The sequence below is a fragment of the Vanessa cardui genome, chromosome 19 (assembly GCF_905220365.1).
Source record: "Vanessa cardui chromosome 19, ilVanCard2.1, whole genome shotgun sequence".
Classification (NCBI taxonomy): Eukaryota; Metazoa; Arthropoda; class Insecta; order Lepidoptera; family Nymphalidae; genus Vanessa; species Vanessa cardui.
In genome coordinates this window covers 12149411-12174448 of record NC_061141.1, presented here as the reverse complement: position 1 = coordinate 12174448, position 25038 = coordinate 12149411, and the positions used below count along the sequence as shown (strand labels likewise).

Here is a 25038-nt window from a genome sequence, read left to right as displayed (position 1 = left end):
TAGTTAAATCTTCAGAAAATTGTAATTACGCAATATTTTAATTAATATTTTTTTGAAAATGAAGAGAACAAAAACGTAAGTATGTTGTCTATACCGATGCAGCAAAAATACTTGATTGGTATTATTATTTAAATAGGCCGTTTGTTTATGTCATAAGGAGATTTCTGATGGAATCAGTATTTCGTGTATGGATGTTAACATATTTATTTTTCCGTGAAACATTTGCATTTTATAGCTCCGATTTGAATGGTAATTTAGTGTAAAGGCATACGACATATTTCTCGTGGTTGGCGGTGCTTGGAGGGTGTTAAGCATGTTTTATATTTGTTAAAATCTCAGTGTTCATAGAGGATATTAAATAAACAAAAAATTTCGTGGTTTTGTCTTTGATGAAAATACAGAAAATTGCTAATTCTAAATATAAGGGATGTCGATTGATAATAAAGAAACCGTATGTGCAAGGATGTAATCTTGGCACAACTCTCTTCGAATGCACTTGAGTGTGTGCGCATCTATGGATAAATATCTGCAAGTAACTCACACTGGTTGAACTATCCCTAGGGCCATTTCAACAAAATCACTGAACTAAGAAATACGTCATATAGTCATAAATGGAGCGAAGGCACTCTTATCGCTGTCAGTTATCTCTAACGCAACCGTAATGTAAGCAACCGAATAATGGCTAACATGCAGTTCCGGTACATTAACTACAGTTAACCTTTCTTCATAGTGTATATTTATTTCTTAAATATTTTAAATATAAGTAAACTAAATTACAACTACAAAAATTCCAACTGCTGAACTATAAGGACTTTTGAGGACAAACTTTAGAACTTATTTCAATGCGCTGCTCCAATGCGGGGCAAATTTTCATTCAAATCATGCAGTTTGTTTAATACCGATGTTTTACTTTACTACTGAACTCGGTATAAATTATAAAAAAAATTGACAACATAAAATTTCTTGTCCGGTTCGAACCCGCAATTTTCGGTTAGCCACTGAGTCCGGTACAAGTAAACTACAAAATATAAAGCTAAGTTATTTGAAAAAGGTATGATATGATAGGTACGTGGTGATGTTATGTCGTTATTTATGCATGTGACTTTCTCGAGAGAGTTTAAAGTATGAATATTGATAATCCATGCAAATCGCAGTTTACTTGTTAACGATATTCATAGACGAGGTTGTGTTACGACCCCGACTGAAAAATCTACTGAACCGGTGTTTACTGTATATACCTATGTCATTAAATGCATGTTATGGCAAAGTACTATGTGCTAGAAAATGCATGTGAATTTTGCTTGAATGATATAAATGTTCATTATGTATGCGCTATTCATTGTGACGCGATAAAGTCAATAATAATCGAGGGAATTATTATGACATTCATAAGTTAACCTTTCCTTTTCTACACTATCACCTTTGCCATTGTTAACTATATCAATAATAGGTATAATGTCTTTCTATAAAGATAGATTGTTATGTATATCAATAAGAGGTATAATGTCGTTCTATAAAGGAAGTTATGGGTTAAATCGTTTATGTATGTCTTCAATAGAGTTTACGTATCATGTAGCAGAAAACATGCCAAAAATTGTGTTGTGTGATGATAAGGGGTGCTAATATAAGCGTTTAATAGTGAAACGATGACGCACGCGATTTTATCTTTGTTTGGAGAGCTTATGGACACAATAGATATTGTATTGTGTATGTGCAGTGTAATATAATTAAGAGCTTAGTATGAAAATGTATATGCGTGTAATTCATACATTTGGTAGATATTTGATAAGCGCTTGATGTGATTCTGAAATTACATCCGCTCATATATATAACAATATTTCAAATTAGAATATATTCTTTGATAGTGAAAGTATTTCGAACGTCTAATTCAAAAATATATATATCAAATTGTTCTCGAATCTTTCGATATGATCTAAGCTCTCTAGCGGTTTCCTAACAATCAGGTTGATTATTATTCTAATCTTGAACTGACTGTTATTTATATTACGAAGAGCAATTCCCACCTGACCTCTGCAACGAGGAACCGGTAACACAGGATAGTAATCATTTATAGCTTCATAATGATTTTTATTTAAACAGCGAATTGGCTCAAACATTGTTTAGGTTAATTTGTCTGTAAAACTAGTTAAATAATGCGCTACCGGAAATTTGTATTCACTTTTGTTGCTTAACTATAATGTTCCGTTCGTTACTTTTGTTTTTGTTTTTTCTATAAATTTTTGTGTTTTATTTTTTTGGAATATCAAATTAATGATGCCAGAAATGGAATAGGCATAGAGTGCAAAAAAATGCTTACAAATAAGCGTTATAAAGTTGTTCTACTATCCACTAGATGAATATTTCTACCTACATTTACCACCTACACAGAAAAATTTTAATCCGTTGTCGAATAATCCGCTTCTGAAAATCGTTTATATCCGGAAAATACTCTGTGATCAAATGGATCATTTTCGTTAATCTGTTTCTTTTGATTATAGGATCAAGCGCGATTCACTTCATTATTTTCTTAAGTTGCAACTGTTGACGTCAAACTATACAATACGAAATACTTTTGCTGTATTAAAATAGCAGTACATAAATTATTATTGCATTAATACTATTATAAGAGTTGTAACGATTAGTTTGCCAATAGTGCCGCACAATGTATAGCAATGCAGGTCACTTCTCTAGCAGCACCAGCTGTATCTAATCTTAATACTCGCGTTAGGCATTTAGCTGCCAGTTGCGAATATTTATTTCCATATTAGCCATTTCTTCGTTTATTCGTTCAAATTGTTACAGTAAAAACTATATTACTGGTCGATTTATATTTTTTTAGCTAGTATTGTATTAAAAATTATATTAACTAGCAGATATTTATTGAGGAACGTTGAATAAAATTGTTATACAATTTTGTTCAGTGTGTTAATCAAAAAAATATTTATTAAGGTCTTAAGCGTGATATTTTGACGATATTTTGGGGCATGTTGCCTGGCTGGCTGGCGCCATCACGCAGAAGCAGTCTTATTGTCTCCTATAGTTCGTAACTAATATCCCAATGAATTGTTCGTCAGTAAAACAATTTTTTATTTTATTCGCCCGCTTCGGAGTTGAACCCAGGGCCATCGATATCCACGGACTTATAAGCTAGACACAAATCAACGAGGTTTAGACAAAGTGGCGCTTGAATTTATCTATACACAATGATTGAATTTATACTATTTTCAAAGCTTGGTTTAGCAATGTCATAATAGGTTCAGATCTAACATATTACAGCCACAGGTTTTATCTTATCTACGTTGCTGATAAAGTTGTCGGCATCCGCAGATAGGCCGACTTCCATGTCTGTTATTTTCACAAAAACGTAATAGATAATTCCTAGGTTAAACTTATAATATTGATGTTTTTAGAAACAATATATCGCAACAAAATGTGATTGAAGAACTAAAGATAAGATTAAATATGAGTAGCGAAATATCGTTTGTTTTGTGTGTCTTAAATTCGTTACGAAATTTATTACTACGTGTCAGGTTTTACCTGATTTTTGTACCATATTGTTGACGTTTTTTTTGTCTTTACGAGTAACCATTAATCGTTACTTTTAGTACCAAAGGTCGTAATGTTAAATTTGTACCGTAAACAGTACTTGTTGTTCTTTAATGTAAACACTTTAGAGGACAGCATGGTATTCGAATAAAAACGGTTATTTCTTCTGATTTTTTTAGTGGTAGTGTCTATTAAAGTAACTTCTAAATCTTCGTAAATAAAAACATAGCAAAGTGTAACACATTTGGAAATTTAAAATTAGAACTCTTTTTTGTTCAATATTCTTCATTAATATTCTTATTTATACTTTTTTTGGCGATCACGTGTAAACAGACAATGACCAATCGAAGTAGAAGTCTTAGATGGCAATAGGCTATTAATTTGAATATCATGTTGCCGTTTCTTTTTTTGTAGCTGTTGCTAGTTAGAGCTAAAATAGATTAAAGTAAATTGATTCTTCAATATTAGTATCGTTACTCTGGAGACATTTCCAGAATAACAAAAATACGTATAAATAATATTATTCTTGGAATTAATATAATTTGGCACTCATTCTCGGCGTTTCACAAAAATACCTTAAGATAAATTATTTTATTATCTGCACGTTTTGCTTCGCAACTTTGTACAGCGTTTGTTTGATCGATAAAGTGCTAATTTTCCTTTGCTTATTTACGTAATAGCAACATTATTGCTATCATACGCTGTTTACTTCAGTCTCGTTAATCGTCGAACTAAACTGCGACCTAGTTTTGCTGGAGTTGTTTTCAAAAATTAAACTTTACCCCAGTTACACAACATATATCTGACATCTATATTATTTTATTCAACGTCGAAGCTGTAATTATTAAAACGTTTATCCGTACATGTTTTGATAGGGCAGGATGTATTTTGCGGAAACTCCGTATTAAGTCTTTTATTTTTTAGGTCAATATAATATACATAATAATGTATATCTCGGTTACAGAATAAGTTTCCTAAAACCACATGACCACATGCATGAAGCATAGGTCACCCGAACTTATATGGTCTATATTTAAATTGTGAATCTGAATAGCTTGTTTTTGGTTAAACGCACTAATCTCAGGAATTGTCCGATTTGAAAAAAATAAATAAAAAGCTTTAGATAGTCTAGTAGTATTTATTAAGTAAGGCGGTGGCCATATATCCTTACCGTAGCAGAGCGAAGTTAGAACGAACAGCTAATGCTCGCCTTGTTTTTTACGCTTTCACGTCGTATTTACTCAAACAATCGTCATAAAACTATACATACAAATTGTTAGGCTCACAGAAAAGGATATAAGTACCTAACACCTACATCAACCGTCCATACACGTTGGCGAAGTCGCGGGCGGGTAGTAGTTACCAATAATACGTATGCTTACAACAAAAATATTTGTGTTAAAGGATTTTATTGTTTATTAACATTAGAGAAGGCCTATTATTATATGATTACATATAACAGATTGTACTAATCGTTACAATCAAAGAAGTAGATTAGGCCATAATTTCTCAATTGATTTAAATTACAATAATATTATTACGTAACTAATTGTGTAACTATTATATCGGTTACGTTGCGGTATTCTTTAGGTTGGGTGACTATCGGTTCTATAGCTCTGCTCTGCTCTGATCTGTTCTGCTCTGCTCGTTAATGCGTTTTCTACGTGATGATAATTATAGTTTAATTGAAAGTAAATTGGTACAGATGATATATTTGTCTAGTTGTTTACTGAGAATGTCAAGGCTTGTCCTAATAATGATTTTACATTTGTTCACTTTAAAGTTTAGATCTGATGGCTCGTTTTGTGTTTATGATGTTAGTATGTTTCTTTATCTTTTAATTGGCTTGATTAAATTTGGTAGAATATTTTATTTGTATCCATTATGTGACGCTTTAGTCGCTATCCGGTTTTAATTTTGTTTTCGAATAGTTTATTTAATTTATAAGTCTATACTTTTTAATTTATCCCCTAACCTAACCTTTTTCAGACTCTCAATACTTCTTTTTTTCACCGCTGGAACTTGACTAATAATAAATATCTTGAAGAAATCCTCATTTTACTAGGAAACGATACGAAGTCATGACGGGCAACTGGAACAATAATAGAATCTATTTGCCGATAATTTTGGTTACCTACATTTGAACATGTAGGTATTTGCTTTTTAGTGAACGTATTCATCACACTGTGAGTCACGGTTGCTAAGTGAATGGACAGTCTAATATTCTGTATCTGTTGCCGTTAAATTATACACACTCGTCGGACCGAAATAATATATGTACATTAGCAATGTCTCGATTTATTTGGAACAGCCGTGCTCTTTATTGGGCAATTTTGTTAAATGAACAAAACGTTTTTTCAATTAGCTTGTTATGTTTGTTGAAAACTTCAAACATATTTGTATATGAGCTGAGGTAGAATGTGTAATTTTGATAGCATGTAATAAATATATATGAAGAAAAAACAATATTACAATTTAATTTAATATGAGTCTTTACTGATGTCAGTATTTAGTGTAGACTAATTGCTTTAAATTATTCAATTTGTAACCAACATCGAAGTTCAGAAGCATTTGGATTAATTGAAACTAACCGTAAATAACGCTTGAAATACGTAAATACCGATATACAGGAAAATTACACGTTGAAATTTATAATTAATAGGTATTTCTGTCGAGGCGTGGCTTAGAACTGTAAATGAATTATTCAGAACGAAGCGAACATTATTGTAAAAGAACTTACATTCAATACTCCCCCCTCCCCCTACGGTCTATTCGCAGCTCTGACGTCGTGCATCCAAAAAAAAATCACTACCTGAAAGAAGAGATTCCGGTGTCAAGGTTTGTTCGTACGGAGTAGTAATGAGTGTGCCGTGAAGTGTTTCAAAACCGGTGAATACGAAAGAAATAAAAGGAATATGCGAAGTTTTGTAGAAGATTAGCTTTTCCCGCGGTTTTCAATCGCAATGTAGGTACTTGGCAGAGAGGATAATTACATACCATAAAACAAAGTTGCTTAACGCTGTTTGTCCCTGTGTATGTTTAGACCTTTAAAGTGACGCATCAAATTTGGATGCGGTTTTTGTAATGGATAGAGTGATTTAGTAGGAATGTTTTTGTATATAATACATAGAAAATATAGTAAAGGAACACGGATAATATAAGATGTTATCTAATGTGACGTGTGTGTGAGTATATTAAGTATGAGTGTTACCCGTGCGAAGCCGGGGCGGGCCGCTAGTATACCTAATAAATACTATATTCGACTGCAGTTCACACATAATTTATATTTGATGGTGAGCTCTGGTCGTAAATAATATAGAAAAAAATACTTTGATCTCTATAAAAAGTTCATCCATTTTTCATTATCACGACTCCATTATTACATTAAAGTAGTTATTATGTAAAAGAGCGTCCGTATATAATCTTAATTACACACACGCGTCAATCATACCGATATTAGCAGAGCGTCTATTTTCTCCGTGCTATTATTAGATAATATATTGTCTATCTTAGGTTTCAGACAGATAAATGAGTGCCATCCTGGTCGAGGGTCGTAATGTGGATCAAATAGCTTAACGTCCCACGTCACGTATAACGATTTAAGTACCTACTTGTTTTAAATTGTCTTGATCGAGTTCTTACTTTGGTTAGTTTTACTAATCTTCATATTATGGCTTGACGTGGAGCTATAAAGGCCGAACTACAATTTATGAGTAAAATGTAAACCATATTTTTCCATTCGTCAAATCATATAAAAATAATAGATTTATTTGTACCTTATCGATATTTCCTCTTTAAACTCGTTCTACTGGCCTAGTCCAAAGAAATAATACTAACAAAATGATTATAATATCTAGTAAAATTAACATAATAAATAGTAAAGTGAATGTTACAAATAGAGATGGATACAAGTCGACTTTACAGCTAACTAGAATCATCTTAATATGCGTTATTCAGATTCATAGAAAGTATTGATTAAACACTTATGATATTTTATAGTCATCACGCCATCAACATGCCGTTTATAAACTCGTTAGAATCCATTTATATTACAGTTCTAGAGTAATTATACGTGTACACGACCATCTTGGATCATATTCAGATGACGCCTTTTTCTAAAATAATTATCTCGGTAAATAGAATGCTGCAATGATATTATGGAAATACTTGATATCAAAATTAAAGAGAGTATTTAAATTGGTGTTTATATTAAATGTAACCTCATCAAGAAAAATGTTTATTGTGTCAAATGGAAAAACAAACAAACAATTATTGGATCATGTTTGACAAATACTTTAACTGGTACTTAATTTTTAACCGTGTAAATTATATAAACATACAGTCCTACACTTAGCTAGGAAAATGATTGTAAAATCAAAACGTGATATGGCAACACATATAATAATTGTTTAATTTTAAGAATATACGCGTCAAATTAGCGTCGCTGTCGGTTTTCAACATTTTACGAGTGAGATACGAAATGGTTCAGAATAAGACGGCCGAATATTTAGTACAGATGATTTACTCTAGACAGCCGCTGTCTGGCAGACCAGTTCCAACGCAATACATATTCCAATATACACGATGGACACAATATTATCGATTGACATTCACGACGTCACGCGAAAACAGTAGACGTACGAAATATGTCGTTGGGTTGTGACGTCAGTGTGACTCAGATCTGTTTCGGTACTCGGCAGGGTTTTTAAAAGTATAGTATTATAATGTATAGATATCGTCGCCGCCTTAATTGATACATTCACAGAAAGTTTTGAACCTACTTACTTAGCTATCGATTCATTATTGTTTATTTCGCATGGTCAAAACTGGTACTGCCAAGCAGCGCTGCTTTCTATTGCTGCGTTTCGGTTGGAAGAATTGGTGACAGAATAAGGAATATAAAGTCTTTTTAAAGGTTAATTCTTTTGCCTGGCCATTATTAATCCTGCTTATTGCTAGACCTTCCGATTAAGCCTACTCCATTGGCTCACATGTCCTGTCTTGGTTTCTGTGATATATGAAATTTAAAGAATGTGACTGTTAGAATAGAGGTAACCATTTACACACAGAAAGCTTTAGTTTACCCGTCTGCCTTTTATTGTTACCTAGTGTTACCTGCTCTATTCCCAAATATATGCCTTTGAAGGATTTCCTGGAATGGTCGCATGGTAAATAAAAAGACAGTGGGTCTTTTATATATTTATTTATTAAATAAACTTTTCGAACCATGTATGTTTCGTATATTCGGAATGTATGTTTTACCTTAATTCAACTGTACATATGTTTACATATTTAACAATGTATCTTATTTGAGAGAAGGAATAACTGAGTACTAAGTTTTTTTGTTGTTCTCTGTACAATCTATATTTCCAACCTAAGTAAGCTAAATTTAATCCTGCAAAGTGCTAATTCAGAAATGGTTATACTAAATAATATTTGAATAAAGAATGTTTTATTTTTTTCTTATAAAATAAAGTTATACATGTTACGTTTACTTTTATTCAAATATAGTATAGATACAAAATCATGATGTCGTTCAGAATCATATATTCAGATATCGTCGTATTCTATATGATAAGGTTTTTTAAATTGTCTCCGTTGTTATATAAACGAGTGTGTTTAGTTATTTAAATTCTGACTTATTATTAGAAGTGGCTTGCACGTTATCGTGAACCCCTTGCGTGTAAAAAACAGCAGGTGGTACCGTCGACGTGGTTCGTTGCATTCTAGACGATCTTAGATATTATTCTTACTGAAATAATACTTTTTATATCTTACACCGTATGTGTTACATCATCGGTGTATTAAAAATGTACTTAAACAAAACAGTTTACGTATAAGTTCAGCGCAGTAGACCTTGATGTTAATTTAGTGTGAATAGTGGAACAGCTTACTAATGAAATTATAAGATTTCGTAGGTACTTACTGCTTGCTCACAACTCACAACCGAATACATTAATTAAAAAAACTATGCCATTGACGTTGTGTACGTGATATTTTTGTGTGATGGGTTCATAGGATTGTTAATATTAAACTGACTATGAGTACCTACTTGATGTAGATTTTCATTTTAGATAAATATATAAACAAACATTTAAAGCTATATTATCATTTGTTTTATTAACTATATTTATGAATTCAATGGTTGTTGTTAGCTGATCAGCAAAAATGCATTATTTTATATTTTATACAATAGTAGGCACTATACTATTGCACAATACCTACTTTTTTCTGAAAATTCTTCAATGGAAATTAAAAAACCGAAAACATACTTGTATGCCGTTGGTTTGGCGAACAAAATATATAAATGAATTAAAAAGTGATTGTTAGAAGCAAGGAGTATGTATTTGGATAAATATATTTTGATTTTTATTTATGGATATATGTATATAAAACTTTGATTTGTCCTAAATCTAATAATAAAGACGTGTTGGGTAAAACGACAAAAATGATGAAGATGAAACCTAATTATAATATTTCCATGACCTCTCGAAGACTACGTGTGGAATCAGATCGTTCCTTTATCGTTTATATTGCATTATATTTTCCTTTTTTTTATCCAAATTGGCACATATAAACAATAAATTAATTAGTGGACTGATTCAACAATGTTGTATATTAGCTTTTGGGATGGAAATTAGTATTCACTTCAGTGTCAAGAGTCGAACGTGTGTTTGCCTGATATGAATTTTATAATGAAAACAGAACCTATGCTTAGATTATACCTATGTTACAATAGACCATTGACTAAGATATTTAATATAAATGATAATGAAACTGATAACTAGGGTATAGTTAAATACTAAGAAAATAATTAAGAAATTCATTAATACTGGAGCTGACAGTTCAAAGTTTGTTGCCATCGTGACAACCACAATGGTTGCCCCTCTCTTTTTCTATGCTGGAGGGTGACGTCACATCCTTGACCACGTCATTCATATTTTCGTTCTACAACAACATAGTTATTAATTAAAACATTCAATGAAAATGATTGTATCGTGTAAGAAAGTTTAATTGCTTTTCGACATTGCGGTGTATTTTTAGTATCTTTCTTATTTCCATCAGTCCGACCGTCTACGATATACAATTGCCACAATTAATAATTTTACGACTGGAGTTTGTTGCCAAAAACGTTCATTTATCTAAAATTACTCGATAAGATCTAACAAGTGAATATACATGCGGAAAATTTATTTTAAAATAGCTTTAAATGCAAGGAATTGTTATTTCATTTGTGCAGACTTAGGTTGGTCTCGCAGAATGGCATATTGTATTAATAATTGTCTTCAATTGTCCACGCTGGAATCTCTGCGAGGCGGTAGTAAAACTCTAGTGTTATTTTGTTTTATGTTCGACACAGTGAAAGACCGCATATGACCTAAAAAGGCACATAAATATATCGCACCGCAGTTGAACTTAGAACAATGGAAGCAGGAAATTTCACAGTCGTGACCTGCGAGATACGTTGTAGTTTACATTACTTTAGCACTTAAATTTTGATTACTGTAATAGTTTGTATATGATTGTGCTAGATAGACTTCTTCGCCTCAATCTTAAACGAAGTTTGTGGGGTCAAACTTGGGCAAGCATGTACAAACTTCAGATTTTTCATGTGCTTAATTTGTATTTATAGTTCATCTCGTGCTTTGTGGTGAAGGGATTTTTTTAGCAAAGTTAAATTTGCTATATAATTAGTAAATTAAGCATGAATTCCAAATTCTCTTCAAAATATAAGGGAACTTTAATATAATAATTAGTATTATATTTACAAATTAACAAAAAAATTCTGATATTCATACCTTTTATCGAAACGCTTATAACTATGATCAATCGATTGTCCTCAATAATATCAAGCTTGTTTTGTTTTTGACGTAAAATCAATACTATATATATATCGATGTCCATAGATTTGATTATGTAAATGGGCCATGACTAGTAAAATATTTATGAACCTTTAGTATAATTGTTGCTGTTTTGTAGTAGTCGGTATACAAGTTCGCAAAATAAAGCATAGTAAAACTACTTTTTGTAGTCTGAAGGGAGATAAAAAAAAAGTAATTATAAGATCATCTTCGCCCATAGGTGAGTTGCCTATTGGAATTATTGTAAGATGTGTTCAGTATTTGTTAGACCGTCAATTGAATATCACGAACCTTAAATGCTATGTTTTAAATGAAATATATTTTATGTCTATTTAATTTATTTAACTAAGGTTATTAATAACTCTCGTAATCAATAAGACACAAAGTTCTCTACATGGGTGGTTGGCCCGTTTAGAGAATTTTCTGAATCTCCATCAACAAGCTATCGATTATAATTCTGACCTTGTTGCCAGTGGAGATGTTTTTAATGATAATGTTATTGTAACAGTTTCGTTCCGTTAGGTCCAATCCAATAAATCTACTGTTCGAAGCCGCAATTGGTCCGCGGTCGACCACAATTATATCGTCCATATCATATAATATTGATAACGCATCGAACTTCGTTTTAACCTCCATATCAGAGGAAATTGTCTTTAATAAAGGCTTTGATTGATTTGATTTACTTGTCTTCTTCAATTTATCATATCATACCTAAAACACAATTTAAATCAAAAATCTATCGATTCTTGGGAATGCAAATTTCAAACTGATGATAGTTATAGTATAATATGAATAGAAACTTGAAATCCATGCTTGTTACGTTGTACTAAAAACCTTCTCCAAAACGCTTTGAACCCTTTGGTATACATTTGATGATTATTGGTGTTAGTTTTATCACTTGCACTTGAATACTCTCTATCTTGTAATTATAGAAATGGATCATTAATTTACAAGTTTTGTATTTTATTCGATATAACTCTATCGTTATTTATTATTCCATTCGTTAAATATGAGAAACAAGTCTATAGCCTTCAGTGAACATCGACTTTCACTTAACCGGTTCTTTGTCCTTCTATTATAAGTGTATTGTTTATCTTCTAAACTAATAATATTTTTTCTATACCTCGTGTGACAATACATTACGTAATTATTATTATAAAAGATGTTTTTATAAGCCTCTAGAGGTTTTGTTGTTGGTTCGTTTGAAAATAAACTACTTAAATGTATTGGCAAATGTACGTATTTCGTGCTTCGCAAGTCATCTAAGACCCTATTAATTAGAAAAGCTGAAACTTATTTATGTAAACGACTAATATGCAATTATTTGTAGTTAAAGTGCCGTTGTTTTAGTTTCCTTGTACATTGCCGACGGCTACACGGTATGAACTTGGTTTGGGTACTTTATTTAAACTTGTGTAATTACTTTGCATTTATTAAAAAACATAAAGTAAAATAACTTGTTGATAAGAGTTTTGTGCAAGTATGATTTGCAAGCTATGACTCATTTTTCAATAAAATATAGATATTTTCGCTTCGGTTGCGTCTGCAGTGTATTAGCGGTGTACCGTCAGGAAATATTGATATAATTTCACGCTGCTAATGACCGTCCGCTTATTCCATTTAAAATTCTGGTCTAATGGACTATGGAACAGTAGGTTAAATATTTCGTAAATAAATGTTGGATTGGTTCCTTTAGAAACACATTAAACGTAAAATTTTACTTGTTAGCATTTGTCTAGTAACAACAACAACAACAGTCTGTAATTTGTTTATCATCTCGTGCTCAGCGGTGATGGAAAACATCGTGAGGAAACCTGCATGTGACAAATATCATAGGAATTCTGCCACACTTGTATTCCACCAACCCGCATTGGAACAGCGTGGTGGAATATGTTCCAAACCTTCTCCTCAAAGGGAGAGGAGGCCTTTGTCTAGTAAACCAATAAAAAAATTTCCAAGTACAATTTACTATACGTGTTGTAATATATTTTTTATGAACATATAATTTATAATGATGTACTAAATAATATTTCCAGATATATCTGTTTGTCTTCGTTCGGCTAAGGTTCATTGTTGACTGTACCAATATATTAATATGGATTCAGTTCGTTCTCTGCTCATATCTCGGCAACAAAATACCTCTTTCCTGTTTGTTCGCGACGTGCTGCGGGCAAATTTGTAAAGCGCTTGCACGATCAACGTTTATGGTATTTTCCAAACAAGTATGGTTAATAATAGTTCTTAGATAGGTCAGGAATTAAAAAAGTGTCTGCTTTTGAACTGTAATCCTATAATTCAATTTATTTTTCTTTGTTGCATTTGTAATCTATCTCTTACATGGTTAGTCGAAGTTTTCGAGATTATAACAGGGTGTCGCAATAACAATAACTTTTGTTGAACCCATTCCAAGTGCTATAGGATAATGTAATACTTATTACGCAGTCGCCTTTTGTGTAGTTCACTGTGGGCGTTTTCATTGACACCATTAATTGTAACCATAATTGAATATATTATTGTTTAAACATTTTAACGTTTTTTGGTCTTACTGATTAGTAGGGTAAAGTTTAAGGATGTAATTCATAAGGTCCCCGATTCCAGTTCCATTTCAGAACGAAAGTTACTGAATAATGCAGCCCGAATTTAAAATTCACGTAAAGTAATTTGGTCTGCTCCCAATTTCTCTCCATTCGTGTCGGAATCCCGTCCCAACGGGCAACGAAAGTAAGGAAACAGAGAGTGCATCCAAGTTGGAACGCTTGTAAACGACTATATCTCTCGCGAAGCTGACTAGTCTTAACTGGGAATGATTTCCGTGACAGAAATAGTTCATAAGACCAATCATAATCACTAATATCATCGTTATCATCATTTTAATGACTTCTTAAAGATACGACGTACGGTTAATTACGTCAACTCAGCTAACTGACGTTTGTATATTCTATTCCACCTGATTCTCGTTAGAGCTCTTAGACTGCTCCTGAGACGTCATTATACGGTTTTTGTGTGATATGTGTTAAAAAAACCAATGACTTATAAAAACATGCATACATTGTATTTGTAAAGATAATATTTTTTCATATCATGGTGTTACAAAGCAACGAGAGATAACATAACTATACTGCATTATACTGTTATACAATAATAAGTAAGAACTTGGTATAATTCAATGTGTAGGCGAAATAACGTTAACGAGAAACACTTTAAAATGATTTGTTTGTTTTCCAACTCAACATTTCTTATTTAGTCTGTCATGATGACCTTCGCGAGAAACAAGCGCCACTTGTGATGTTTCAAACATAATTTTTATAGACTTCGCTGTTTGTTTAGACTTCAGACATTAAAACGTTCAAGTTTAGACAACAGCGATCGTTTTTAGTGCACCTTTGATTAAATGATCGTTTTAGTATTATTGCGTTCATGAAACCTGGTGTTCTTTTATAACATCATCGAATTGGACTATTCCTTTAATGGATTTGAAGGTGTACTTACTACAGAATTTGTTTATATGCGACATCAAATTACAAAATTCTAAAATTATCAGTGTTTCTTTACTATATTGTCCATGTATTATATACAAAAAACTTCCTCTCGAATCACTGCATCTATTAAAAAAAATGCATCAAAATCCGTTGCATAGTTTTAAAGATTTAAGCATTCATATTGATATTATAGGGACAGAGAAAGCGACTTTGTTTTATACTATGTAAGTATTTAAAAGGTAAATGTAGTTGCACGGTACATTATCAAAACAACTAAAGCAAATTTGCTTATTTCATTATTATAATTTATTGACATATTAAAAAAGATACATCGTTTCGCGCTAGTAGAAATTTGAATTATTTTTTTTTATTCACTTTAGCTGCGTCATCACAATAATGTTCCGCACGTTCCATCTGCCTTTGGTTTCATAATCCGTGTATTACATAATATCCACCTAATAACCTTAGACTTATGTTATATTCTATTGTTTATATGAATATCTGATTAAAGTAAGTCGAGCGAGGAAATTACAAAACCCCTGTTTATATAAAAAACTTATTTGTGACGTCATGTAATTTAGTAAAAATAGTACAATAATTGAAATGACTTCAGTAAAATTCGTTTTCGGAGCAAGCAAATACAGACAAATTATAATTATTTAATGAAATTTGGAACCTTGGTCATTAATAAACGTGCCAATTATCAGGTCAGCGAGATTAGTTTGCTCATAAAATGAAATGAGATGTATCTTTAAATTATTCAAGATGAAATGGATATTTTACTGCAGATAATTAAATTCCAGTCTTCAAGCATTCGTTATTATTAACTAGTATGTAAGCGGGTTGTCAATTTCTTTATATGAATGATAACGTCCAACATCTACAATTAAACTAAACGGTGCATGAAACCTGATTTAATTGTATTTTCTATCATCTCAACTGCATAATATTGCAACGTCTCATGACCAATGTTATGTTTTCCAACTCTCTCTATTGATGACACAGTGCCTAAGCTCTTTATACGAAGCGCACTTTGTATACGAACACGGTGTAAAATCGTGCATGACTGTGCGTAGTCGGAAAGAGCCGTTATCAAAATGGCGGCGCTAAGCCATTCTGAGCGTGGGGTCGTTGACGTTACCGTGTCGCCGATCGTTGGCGTGGCGCGTCTATCGATTCGAAACTAAAGAGTAAAACTTGTAGCGACATCTAGCGTTGAGTTTGAGAAGTCGAACTTTGCTTATTCGCCGGAAGAGTGCGTTGTACATGGTTCATATCTAAATAAAATTATATTTTTGTTTTAATCTCGTCTCGTGTTGATTTTATATTTTTATAATAAAATATATATACAACTTAAATTGAAAATACATTTCATGTAATGTATATCTAATGCTTTTATACAATCATTAATTTTCTATGGAACATAATTATATCAATATCATATAAAAATTGAGGCTATTATAATATTAAATCTATATATTTTTATTGTTAACAGTGTAAAGATTTCGAGAAAGTCGGCGCCACGATTGCTGTAACTCCCTGCGATGTTGTTGAAGAAGCGGATATCACATTCTCTTGTGTTGCCGATCCACAAGCTGCCAAGGAGGTAACACACGTCAATTTTAACACTCAATTTCAATACATCTACTGATTCTTTAAAGTATCAAGCCAAATTGTTGTATTTTAATTTTTAACGGTGTAAAAAATCCTTTATTAAAATGTAATAAAAATATATTTAACTTCAAAGTTCAAGGCAAAGTTATGGAAACATAACTCATTTTCGAATTCGTATTTAAACGTATTTTGAAGTTTTTTATGTTACGTTATATTTTTTTAAACAGTTTTTCATGTCATGTTCAATTTCTAACATAAGATGATACTTTCTGAAATAATATATGTTTAAAATACGCTTTATCTGTGTCCTATTGACACAATTGTAATTCATGAAGCTAAGAGTTGAATTGAATCAAATGATGATCATTTTATACATATATTATAACTCCTTGACATCGAAGGTGGCAAGCATTATGTCATTAATATACGCCGACCTTTCTGTTACGACCTTTGTAGACCCATCAAGTAGATAGGTATAATTTTAGTTATATCAAAGTAATAATAAAAATTGCCTAGTTGGTTGATGATGTAATAAATAAATAAAAAAAAAAATAATAAAAAAATCAGTCATGTTCGTTTATGAATATTTCTTTAGTTAAAATGGCAATAGTTTAATTTTTAAAGTACTAAATGTTTATTGTGTACCTCTTAAATGTAGTTTTTTTTTTTTAGTACAAATTGAGTGGCTTGTACAAATAGTGCATCTTTGGTCTGAGATATGATTTCTCAATATCACAAGCATTTTGTTTTATCTGACTACTAAATTAGTTGAAAGTTTTAATAACGTTACTCAATGATAAATCCACTAAATGATAAATTTAGTAAAGAATTGTGTTCATACGTTATCAAAAATAAATTAAATTAATTGACTCAATGAGGAATGTCTCCAATAAAACTTTTACTTTTAATTTATTATTAATAATAAAAATAATATTTTAATGTATTCCGTAGATGGTGTTCGGCAATTGCGGAGTCCTCCACTGTCCATCTCTAGAAGGCAAAGGTTATGTGGAGATGACGTCCATCGACGCAGACACCTCGCACGACATTGTCGAAGCTATAAGTGGGAAGGGAGGCAGATATCTTGAAGCTCAGGTTGGTTCCAGTACCTACTTACATTAACTTGAGTGATAAGGTAACCGGGGATCGGTTTAGTACTTAGCCTAACTAGTAACTCTTTTTTGGGGCAATGTATACGTTTTTACAAAAGGATCCCAGAAAACGTTCAACAATATTCAATTATAAAATTCAAAAGAATCGTTAAAGACCTGTTGACTTCCAAGCAGGATACATTAATTGAAATAATTGTATTTAATTAATATGACGTTGTATTTTTTAAATGTTAAAAAAGAGTAACTACTGAGTTTCTTGCCGGTTCTTCTCGGTAGAATCTACTTTCCGAACCGGTGGTAGCTTCTCTTAATTGTAAAATGACGATTCAAAAGTGTTTATAAAAGCCTACTTGAATAAAGTTTATTTTGATTTTTTGATTTTGAGCGTTTGTGTGCTAAAGGATATTACAGCACTAATGACTTTCTAGTTGACTGCACACCTTGGGAATGAGATGATCGCGTCCAGGCTGTTTCAAATAACAAGAATATGTTTATTGTTGTAAATTATAAATTGACATTATATAAAAAAAAAAAATCCCGCTGAGTTTCTTTCGCCGGTTCTTCTCAGGTCTGAGGTATTATATTCCGAACCGGCGGTAGATTATCGACAATCAATAAGAAAGTGTAAACACTTCTATTTTGAATAAAGGTTTTTGACTTTGACTTGACTTTAACAAATTATAAATAATAATAATAAATAAATATGAGACAACATCACATACATTACTCTGATCCCAATGTAAGTAGCTGAAGCACTTGTGTTATGGAAATCAGAAGTAACGACGGTACAAACACCCAGACCGAAGACAACATAGAAAACTAATGAGTAATCTACATCGACTCGGCCGGGAATCGAACCCGGGACCTCAGAGTGGCGTATGAAAACCGGTGTACACACCACTCGACCATGGAGGTCGAGTCACTATCACACGCTCACAAAATATAACATATGTAATAAAACCTGTGGCCTTGAATTACAGATCCAGGGCTCCAAGACGCAGGCTGAGGAGGGCACGCTGATCGTACTGGCGGCGGGCGACCGCTCTCTCTTCGACGACTGCCAGTCGTGTTTCAAGGCGATGAGCAAGAACTCCTTTTACCTCGGTAGTAGTCCGCGTCTCCGGTTGAAGGCGCGAAGAAACTTGCTCGTTGACCGTTTGCAGTGCGGTGTCTCATGACCAGTGATGAGGCCTGGAGTCGATATGTGGTTTTGTAGCCTTTATGCGCGAGTCGAGTCGAGATGGAGAAATTCATGTGCTTAATTTGTCTTTATAATTCACCTCGTGCTCAGCGGTGAAGGAAAATACTATGAGGAAACCTGCATGTGACCAATTTCATAGAAATTCTGCCACATGTGTAACCAACCCGTATTGGAACAGCGTGATGGAATATGTTCCAAACCTTCTCCTCGAAAGGGAGAGGAGGCCTTAAGCCCAGCAGTGGGAATTTACATGCTGTTGTTGTTGTTGTTGTTTTTGTATGCGCAAGTAGGGGTAAAGATTATCAAGAAGGGCACAAAGATTACCAAATATCTGATTAGAAATTTAATTGTTTCAGATACATAAAGGTTACAATACCTTTATATATATTGCGTGATGCTATTGATTCAAATAAAAAGTAAAGTACTTTATTTTATTCATTAAAACTGTCAACGAGCAAATCTGGACGCCAAATTAATGTTTAAAATTTTTTTTACACAGTATTTTGTGGTAATGTCAGTTTGTGTGGTTTCCTGGAATTAGAATGTTTTAAGAGATTGTTTCAACCTTGTTTATTGAATAATAGCTATGAATTTTAATGTCCATAAACTTCTACAGAGTGAAAATGCCCACATTCATATTCTATGTAAATCTTACCCAATGATTTTGGAATCGGAGCCAAGTAAGAAACAAAGTTTCAACATATAAAACATCTATAAATATGTATTGAATGAAGTATTTATTACAATTTAACATCTATAATATTGATTATTCCTTAGAGAGATATGTTTTAAAATATTAATTCAAGGGATATAAGCAAACTGGTCTAGATAATTAATAAAAATTGTCTTTGCACGAAGACACCGGTTCATTCAAGATTCAATCAGGTTTTGTTCAAAAATATCTTGGACAATAATTACCCTGCCATGGTGCAAAAAATACGAACATTATTTATACTCGGTGGTAGGGCTTTGTGCAAGCCCGTCTGGGTAGGTACCACCCACTCATCAGTTATTCTACCGCCAAATAACAGTACTCAGTATTGTTGTGTTCCGGTCTGAAGGGTGAGTGAGCCAGTGTAACTACAGGCACAAGGGACATAACATCTTAGTTCCCAAGGTTGGTGGCACATTGACGATGTAAGGAATAGTTAATATTTCTTACAGCATCATTGTCTATGGGCGATGGTGACTTACCATCAGGTGGCCCATATGCTCGTCTGCCAACCTATAATAATAAAAAAAATAGAAAAGATAAAAAAGAAGTTTACTTAAGAGCTTTTAATTCATATATTATAAATAAATAAATAAACATAAATATGAGACAACATCACATACATAACTCTGATCCCAATGTAAGTAGCTAAAGCACTTGTGTTATGGAAATCAGAAGTAACGACGGTACCACAAACACCCAGACCCAAGACAACGTAGAAAAGTAATGGTAATCTACATCGACTCGGCCAGGAATCGAACCCGGGACCTCAGAGTGGCGTACCCATGAAAACAGGTGTACACACCACTCGACCATGGAGGTTGTCAAATAAAGAAAAGATACAGTCCCCACCGTGCCTTCCTGGGGGGTAATTTATGTAAGCATGCGGTTTGATTGAGCACATGTGTTGTTCGCAGGCGAGATCGGCAACGCTTCCAAGATGAACTCCGTGCTTCAAGTGGTGGGCGGCGTGTCGCTGGCCGCGCTGGCCGAGGGTCTGGCGCTGGCCGACCGCGCCGGCCTCAGCCAGGCCGACCTGCTCGACGTGCTGGCGCTGACGCCGCTCGCCTCGCCGCACCTCATCCTCAAGGGCAGAGGTGAGTGTACTACAAACCCCCCCCTCCGACTACTGCGATGTCATGCTGATCGCCTCGCCGCACCTCATCCTCAAGGGCAGAGGTGAGTGTACTACAAACCCCCCCCTCCGACTACTGCGATGTCATGCTGATCGCCTCGCCGCACCTCATCCTCAAGGGCAGAGGTGAGTGTACTACTAACTACACCCCCCCCCCCCCCGACCCGCTCGACGGGTGACATTAGACTACTGCGATGTCATGCTGATGATTGGACAATGCACTCTTAAGTACCTTTGCCAGTTAGGTTTGAAAGTCCTGTGTTACATAAAATAGGCTATTTGAAAATGCGAAAAATAAATTGTGAATTATTGTAATCAAAGTATATTATGAGTTTAAAAATGGTTATTTACTAACGAAACTTGAAAATAATACTTAATTTATTCAAAAATCAATAAATAAAAATGCATTTATTCAAACGTTTGTCACGTGACACAAAACGCTCCTGATTGGCCGGGCTTATGATGAAGTCACTTACTTGTAAACTTTGCTTTTCTATTATATGTACCACAGATTAAAATACAGCAGTGACGTCACCGAACCCATTGCAACGCCATATTGTCCAAGTAGCGTTTTCGCGCGTTATTTATATATGGAATTTTTAATTTGATATTTTTCGGCGATAATGGATTTTAAAAACCAGTCAAATACTGTTATTGTACTCTAATTAATAGTATTTTAATGCTCTCGTTCCAGCGATGATCGAGTCATCGTATTCAACGCACCAGCCGCTGACTCACATGCAGAAGGATCTGAAGCTGGCGCTGGGGCTGGGCGACGCGCTGGAGCAGTCGCTGCCGCTGACGGCGACGACCAACGAGATCTTCAAGCACGCCAAGCGCCTGGGCTACGCCAACCACGACGTGGCGGCCGTCTACATCCGCGCGCGCTTCTGAGCCCGTCGCCCCCCCCCACCACCACATGCCGTCGCCCCCCCCCACCACCACATGCCGTCGCCCCCCCCCCACCTCCACATGCCGTCGCCTCCATCTCCACCGTGGCCGCGCCCGTCGCCCCCCCACCACCACCACATGCCGTCGCCTCCATCTCCACCGTGCCCCCCCACCTCACGCGGCGTCGCCTCCCTCCACCGTGCCCCCCCCCCCCCCTCACACGCGGTCGTCTCCATCTCCACCCTGGCCGCGCCCGTCGAAACACGCCGTCGTCTCCATCTCCACCGTGGCCGCGCCCGTATTCCATCGTCGTAGGAGTAATCGTTGACAGTGTAATGAACGATGTAGAGAAATGAAACGATAGAACAGTGAATATACAAATTTATTGTGTCTCGGCATCGGCTCATAGCATCTCAATATTTCTCAATGTTGTAATGTTGTGTTATTAACGATTGTTTTGATCAATGTTAACTGTAAGTTTAAGGAGTTATCGACGATATTGAAAGAATTACTTGATTTATAATTTAAGTTATCTTAATGAAATGATAATAAAATCGATTTTAGTACATTTTCATGGTTTTATTTTAGCGTAGAAGATTAAAGAAATTTAAAGTAACTGACATTTTTGACTAGTTTACTTAGAAGACCTGCCAAATTAAACTTCACTTTTACAAACAATGATATATTGAAACCTAAAATTTTATGGTTGTTTTAAGTGCGGGTAAGTTTTATTATATTCTAAGTATGTCAATTTAGATTAAGTTTAGACGATCATCTGTGAGGTTGAAATGTGAAAACACATAGATGAAGTTGTGTGGTTATTTCATTTTAGGGATAATTGAAAAATATGATTATTTGAAATAAAGTAAATTCTTTGTATTGTGTGAATTCATTTGTAACATGTATTTAATTAAGACTAATTTCACAAATATGAATAAAGTAATGCCTACTAAATTTAAATCGAAATAATTTGAGTAAAACACATAACAATTATATTACTTTACGTCGTACTTCATATATACTTTTGAAAATTTGCTATGATCAGTTTTATAATCTGTTTGAATGGAATAATTCGTTCATTCATCATCGTTCATTCGATTTAAAACTTGATTTGTTATCTACATTGTAGCTTACAACATTATCTTAATGTTATGTTATATTTATAAATACGATGTGTATTAAAATCACCAAATATAAAATAATTTAATAAATCGAATGTCGATAAAATACGCCTTTATAGTTCTAAAATTGTGAAATCAATAATTTCGTTTGTTAATTATTATTTTTGTAACGACTTGTATCAAAGATGATAATCGAATTTAATATATTTTTAAGTACAATATGTATGACGAAACAAACAACGTATTAAAATTGTTATTAACAATCACTTATTCGGAGAGAATATAATTACTGTTAATTTCTATGTAAATGTGAAATTGGATTATCTGTATTTTTATGAATAATATTATAAATCGTTCTCCATATTATTAATAATTATTATGAATATAAATTCATAGAAATATTCATTAAGTAACATTATATTTGGTAAATAAATAAATTAAGATAATTATTCGTGCTTTATTTTCGTTACTTCGATAGCTATACTTTCTATTCAATCATACCAAATATTGAAATAATGTCGAACTTATGGCTTACTGAGAGAGGTAGACCATCTGTTATCACGTAAATATGTTTTTTACCTACTTAAATCGCAGAGTAGAAAATTTTCTAAAATTTTTGTATTTAAATTTCAAGTCTGATTTCATAATTAGTGTCTGTGGTCCGTCACTTTAAATTTGGCACTACAAGCACTTGCTCAAAAATCAAATGAACATAAAAAAATATGAAAAGTTTATTATAGGAATTGACTCTAGTATTCGTTTTCAAGATGTTAAATGTTGTTAAATGTTGATAGTATAAAAGTATCAGACATTAAAATAGTAGGGAAAGATGTATCGGTAGCTCATTTAATTAATGAAAGTGTGAAAATTGGACTGTATCCCGACGAATTTAAACTTGGATGTGTCAGATCGGTGTATAAAAAGAATCACGAAGTAACTTCTGTAATAGGCTATTTGACAATGCGGAAAATAAATTGTGAATTATTGTAATCAGTGTATATTATGAGTTTAAAATAGGTTATTTAATGACGAAACTTGAAAATAATACTTAATTTATTCAAAAATCAATAAATAAAAATGCATTTTTTCAAACGTTTGTCACGTGATACAAAACGCTTCTGATTGGACGGGCTTATGATGAAGTCACTTTCTTGTAAACCTTGCTTTTCTACAATATGTACCACAGATTAAAATACAGCAAAGTGACGTCACCATTGCAGCGCCATATTGTCCAAGTTGCGTTTTCGCGCATTATTTAAATATGGAATTTTTAATATATTAAATATTTTTCGGCAAATATGTACTACAAATAAAAAAATCTACTTTTACTGGGTTCCTTAACCTCTACTAAATAATATAAAATGGATTTTAAAAACCAGTCAAATAGCCTATTATTATCGTCCTATTACAATACTTTCATGTATTGATAAAATTTTAGAAAAATCTATTAGGGACCAAATACATAATTTGTATAAAAACAGAACGTTTGGATTTCAGGCAGTAAAGGTACATCTTTTTTTTTTTTTACGCTGGAAAAACGCTTTACGCGCTTCCCCCACGTGATGGAAAATGGGGGGGGGGGACTCCCCGGTTTCCTGAACGCCTAGTGCGCCCAGGCCCACCGGGTTTACCCACTAAAAAACCAGCGGTACCCTCTCCGTCTTTCGGTGGGCGCCACGGGATCGCTTACGCATGCTACCGTGACGCCCTGACGGTCGGCCCGCCTGTGCGGCCCTCCAATACCTAGAGGGGGTTCTCAGGGTACTGAGAGTAGCGCCTCTTCCTCCTCCCCGGTCTTCTACGGCGGAGCGGGTCTGCAGCGGCGTCCTCTTCCCGCTCCCGCTCCGCAGCTTAGAAGGAGCGCATCTCCGACCAACACGTCTCGCTGCCGAGCATTTCATTGACGATGCTCGACAACGAGAGGTCTCCGCCCATAGACGCCGCCAAGGAGTGCCTCTGGGGCCCCCACGCGGCACACTCACTCAGGGTGTGGTGCGCCGTGTCTACTGGCGCACCACACTCGTGGCAGGAGGGTGACACCTCCCGCCGCGCTATTCCGTGCAGGTACTTACCGAAGCATCCGTGCCCGGTAAGTACCTGCGTCATCCTGAAGGTGAGCGTGCCCTTCTTCCTCGCGACCCAACGACTCAAGTGGGGACGTATCGCCTCCACTGTCGCCAGGCCCGCCGTGGGTGACCCCAGGTCCTCCTGCCATCGGGCAATCAGGGCTTGCTGGGCTAGAGCCCTGATCCACCCGACCTCCGCCAACCCTGGACGGTCGCCGCGGTTCCTCGCCTCAACCCGGAACCGGTACACCTCCGCGAGCACCTCTGCCTGGAGCTCCCAGGGCGGATCGCCCGCGAGA

The 25038-nt window shown here is 34.4% G+C and overlaps 1 protein-coding gene across 3 annotated transcripts in view; it reads left to right on the top strand.

Annotated features, from left to right (window-relative positions):
* The window catches only part of LOC124538003 (putative oxidoreductase GLYR1 homolog), a 64147-nt gene extending 42540 nt beyond the window's left edge, over positions 1 to 21607 (top strand). For 2 of the 3 annotated variants that reach the window (XM_047115005.1, XM_047115007.1), the window contains exons 8-12: positions 16383 to 16493; positions 17453 to 17596; positions 18594 to 18720; positions 20444 to 20623; positions 21356 to 21607. In XM_047115005.1, the coding sequence (XP_046970961.1) occupies positions 16383 to 16493; positions 17453 to 17596; positions 18594 to 18720; positions 20444 to 20623; positions 21356 to 21555 (762 nt within the window). In that variant the 3' untranslated portion in view covers positions 21556 to 21607. The remainder of the gene's footprint in view (positions 1 to 16382; positions 16494 to 17452; positions 17597 to 18593; positions 18721 to 20443; positions 20624 to 21355) is intronic. The other variant, XM_047115006.1, reaches the window with a different exon arrangement.
* Positions 21608 to 25038: the final 3431 nt, after the last annotated feature.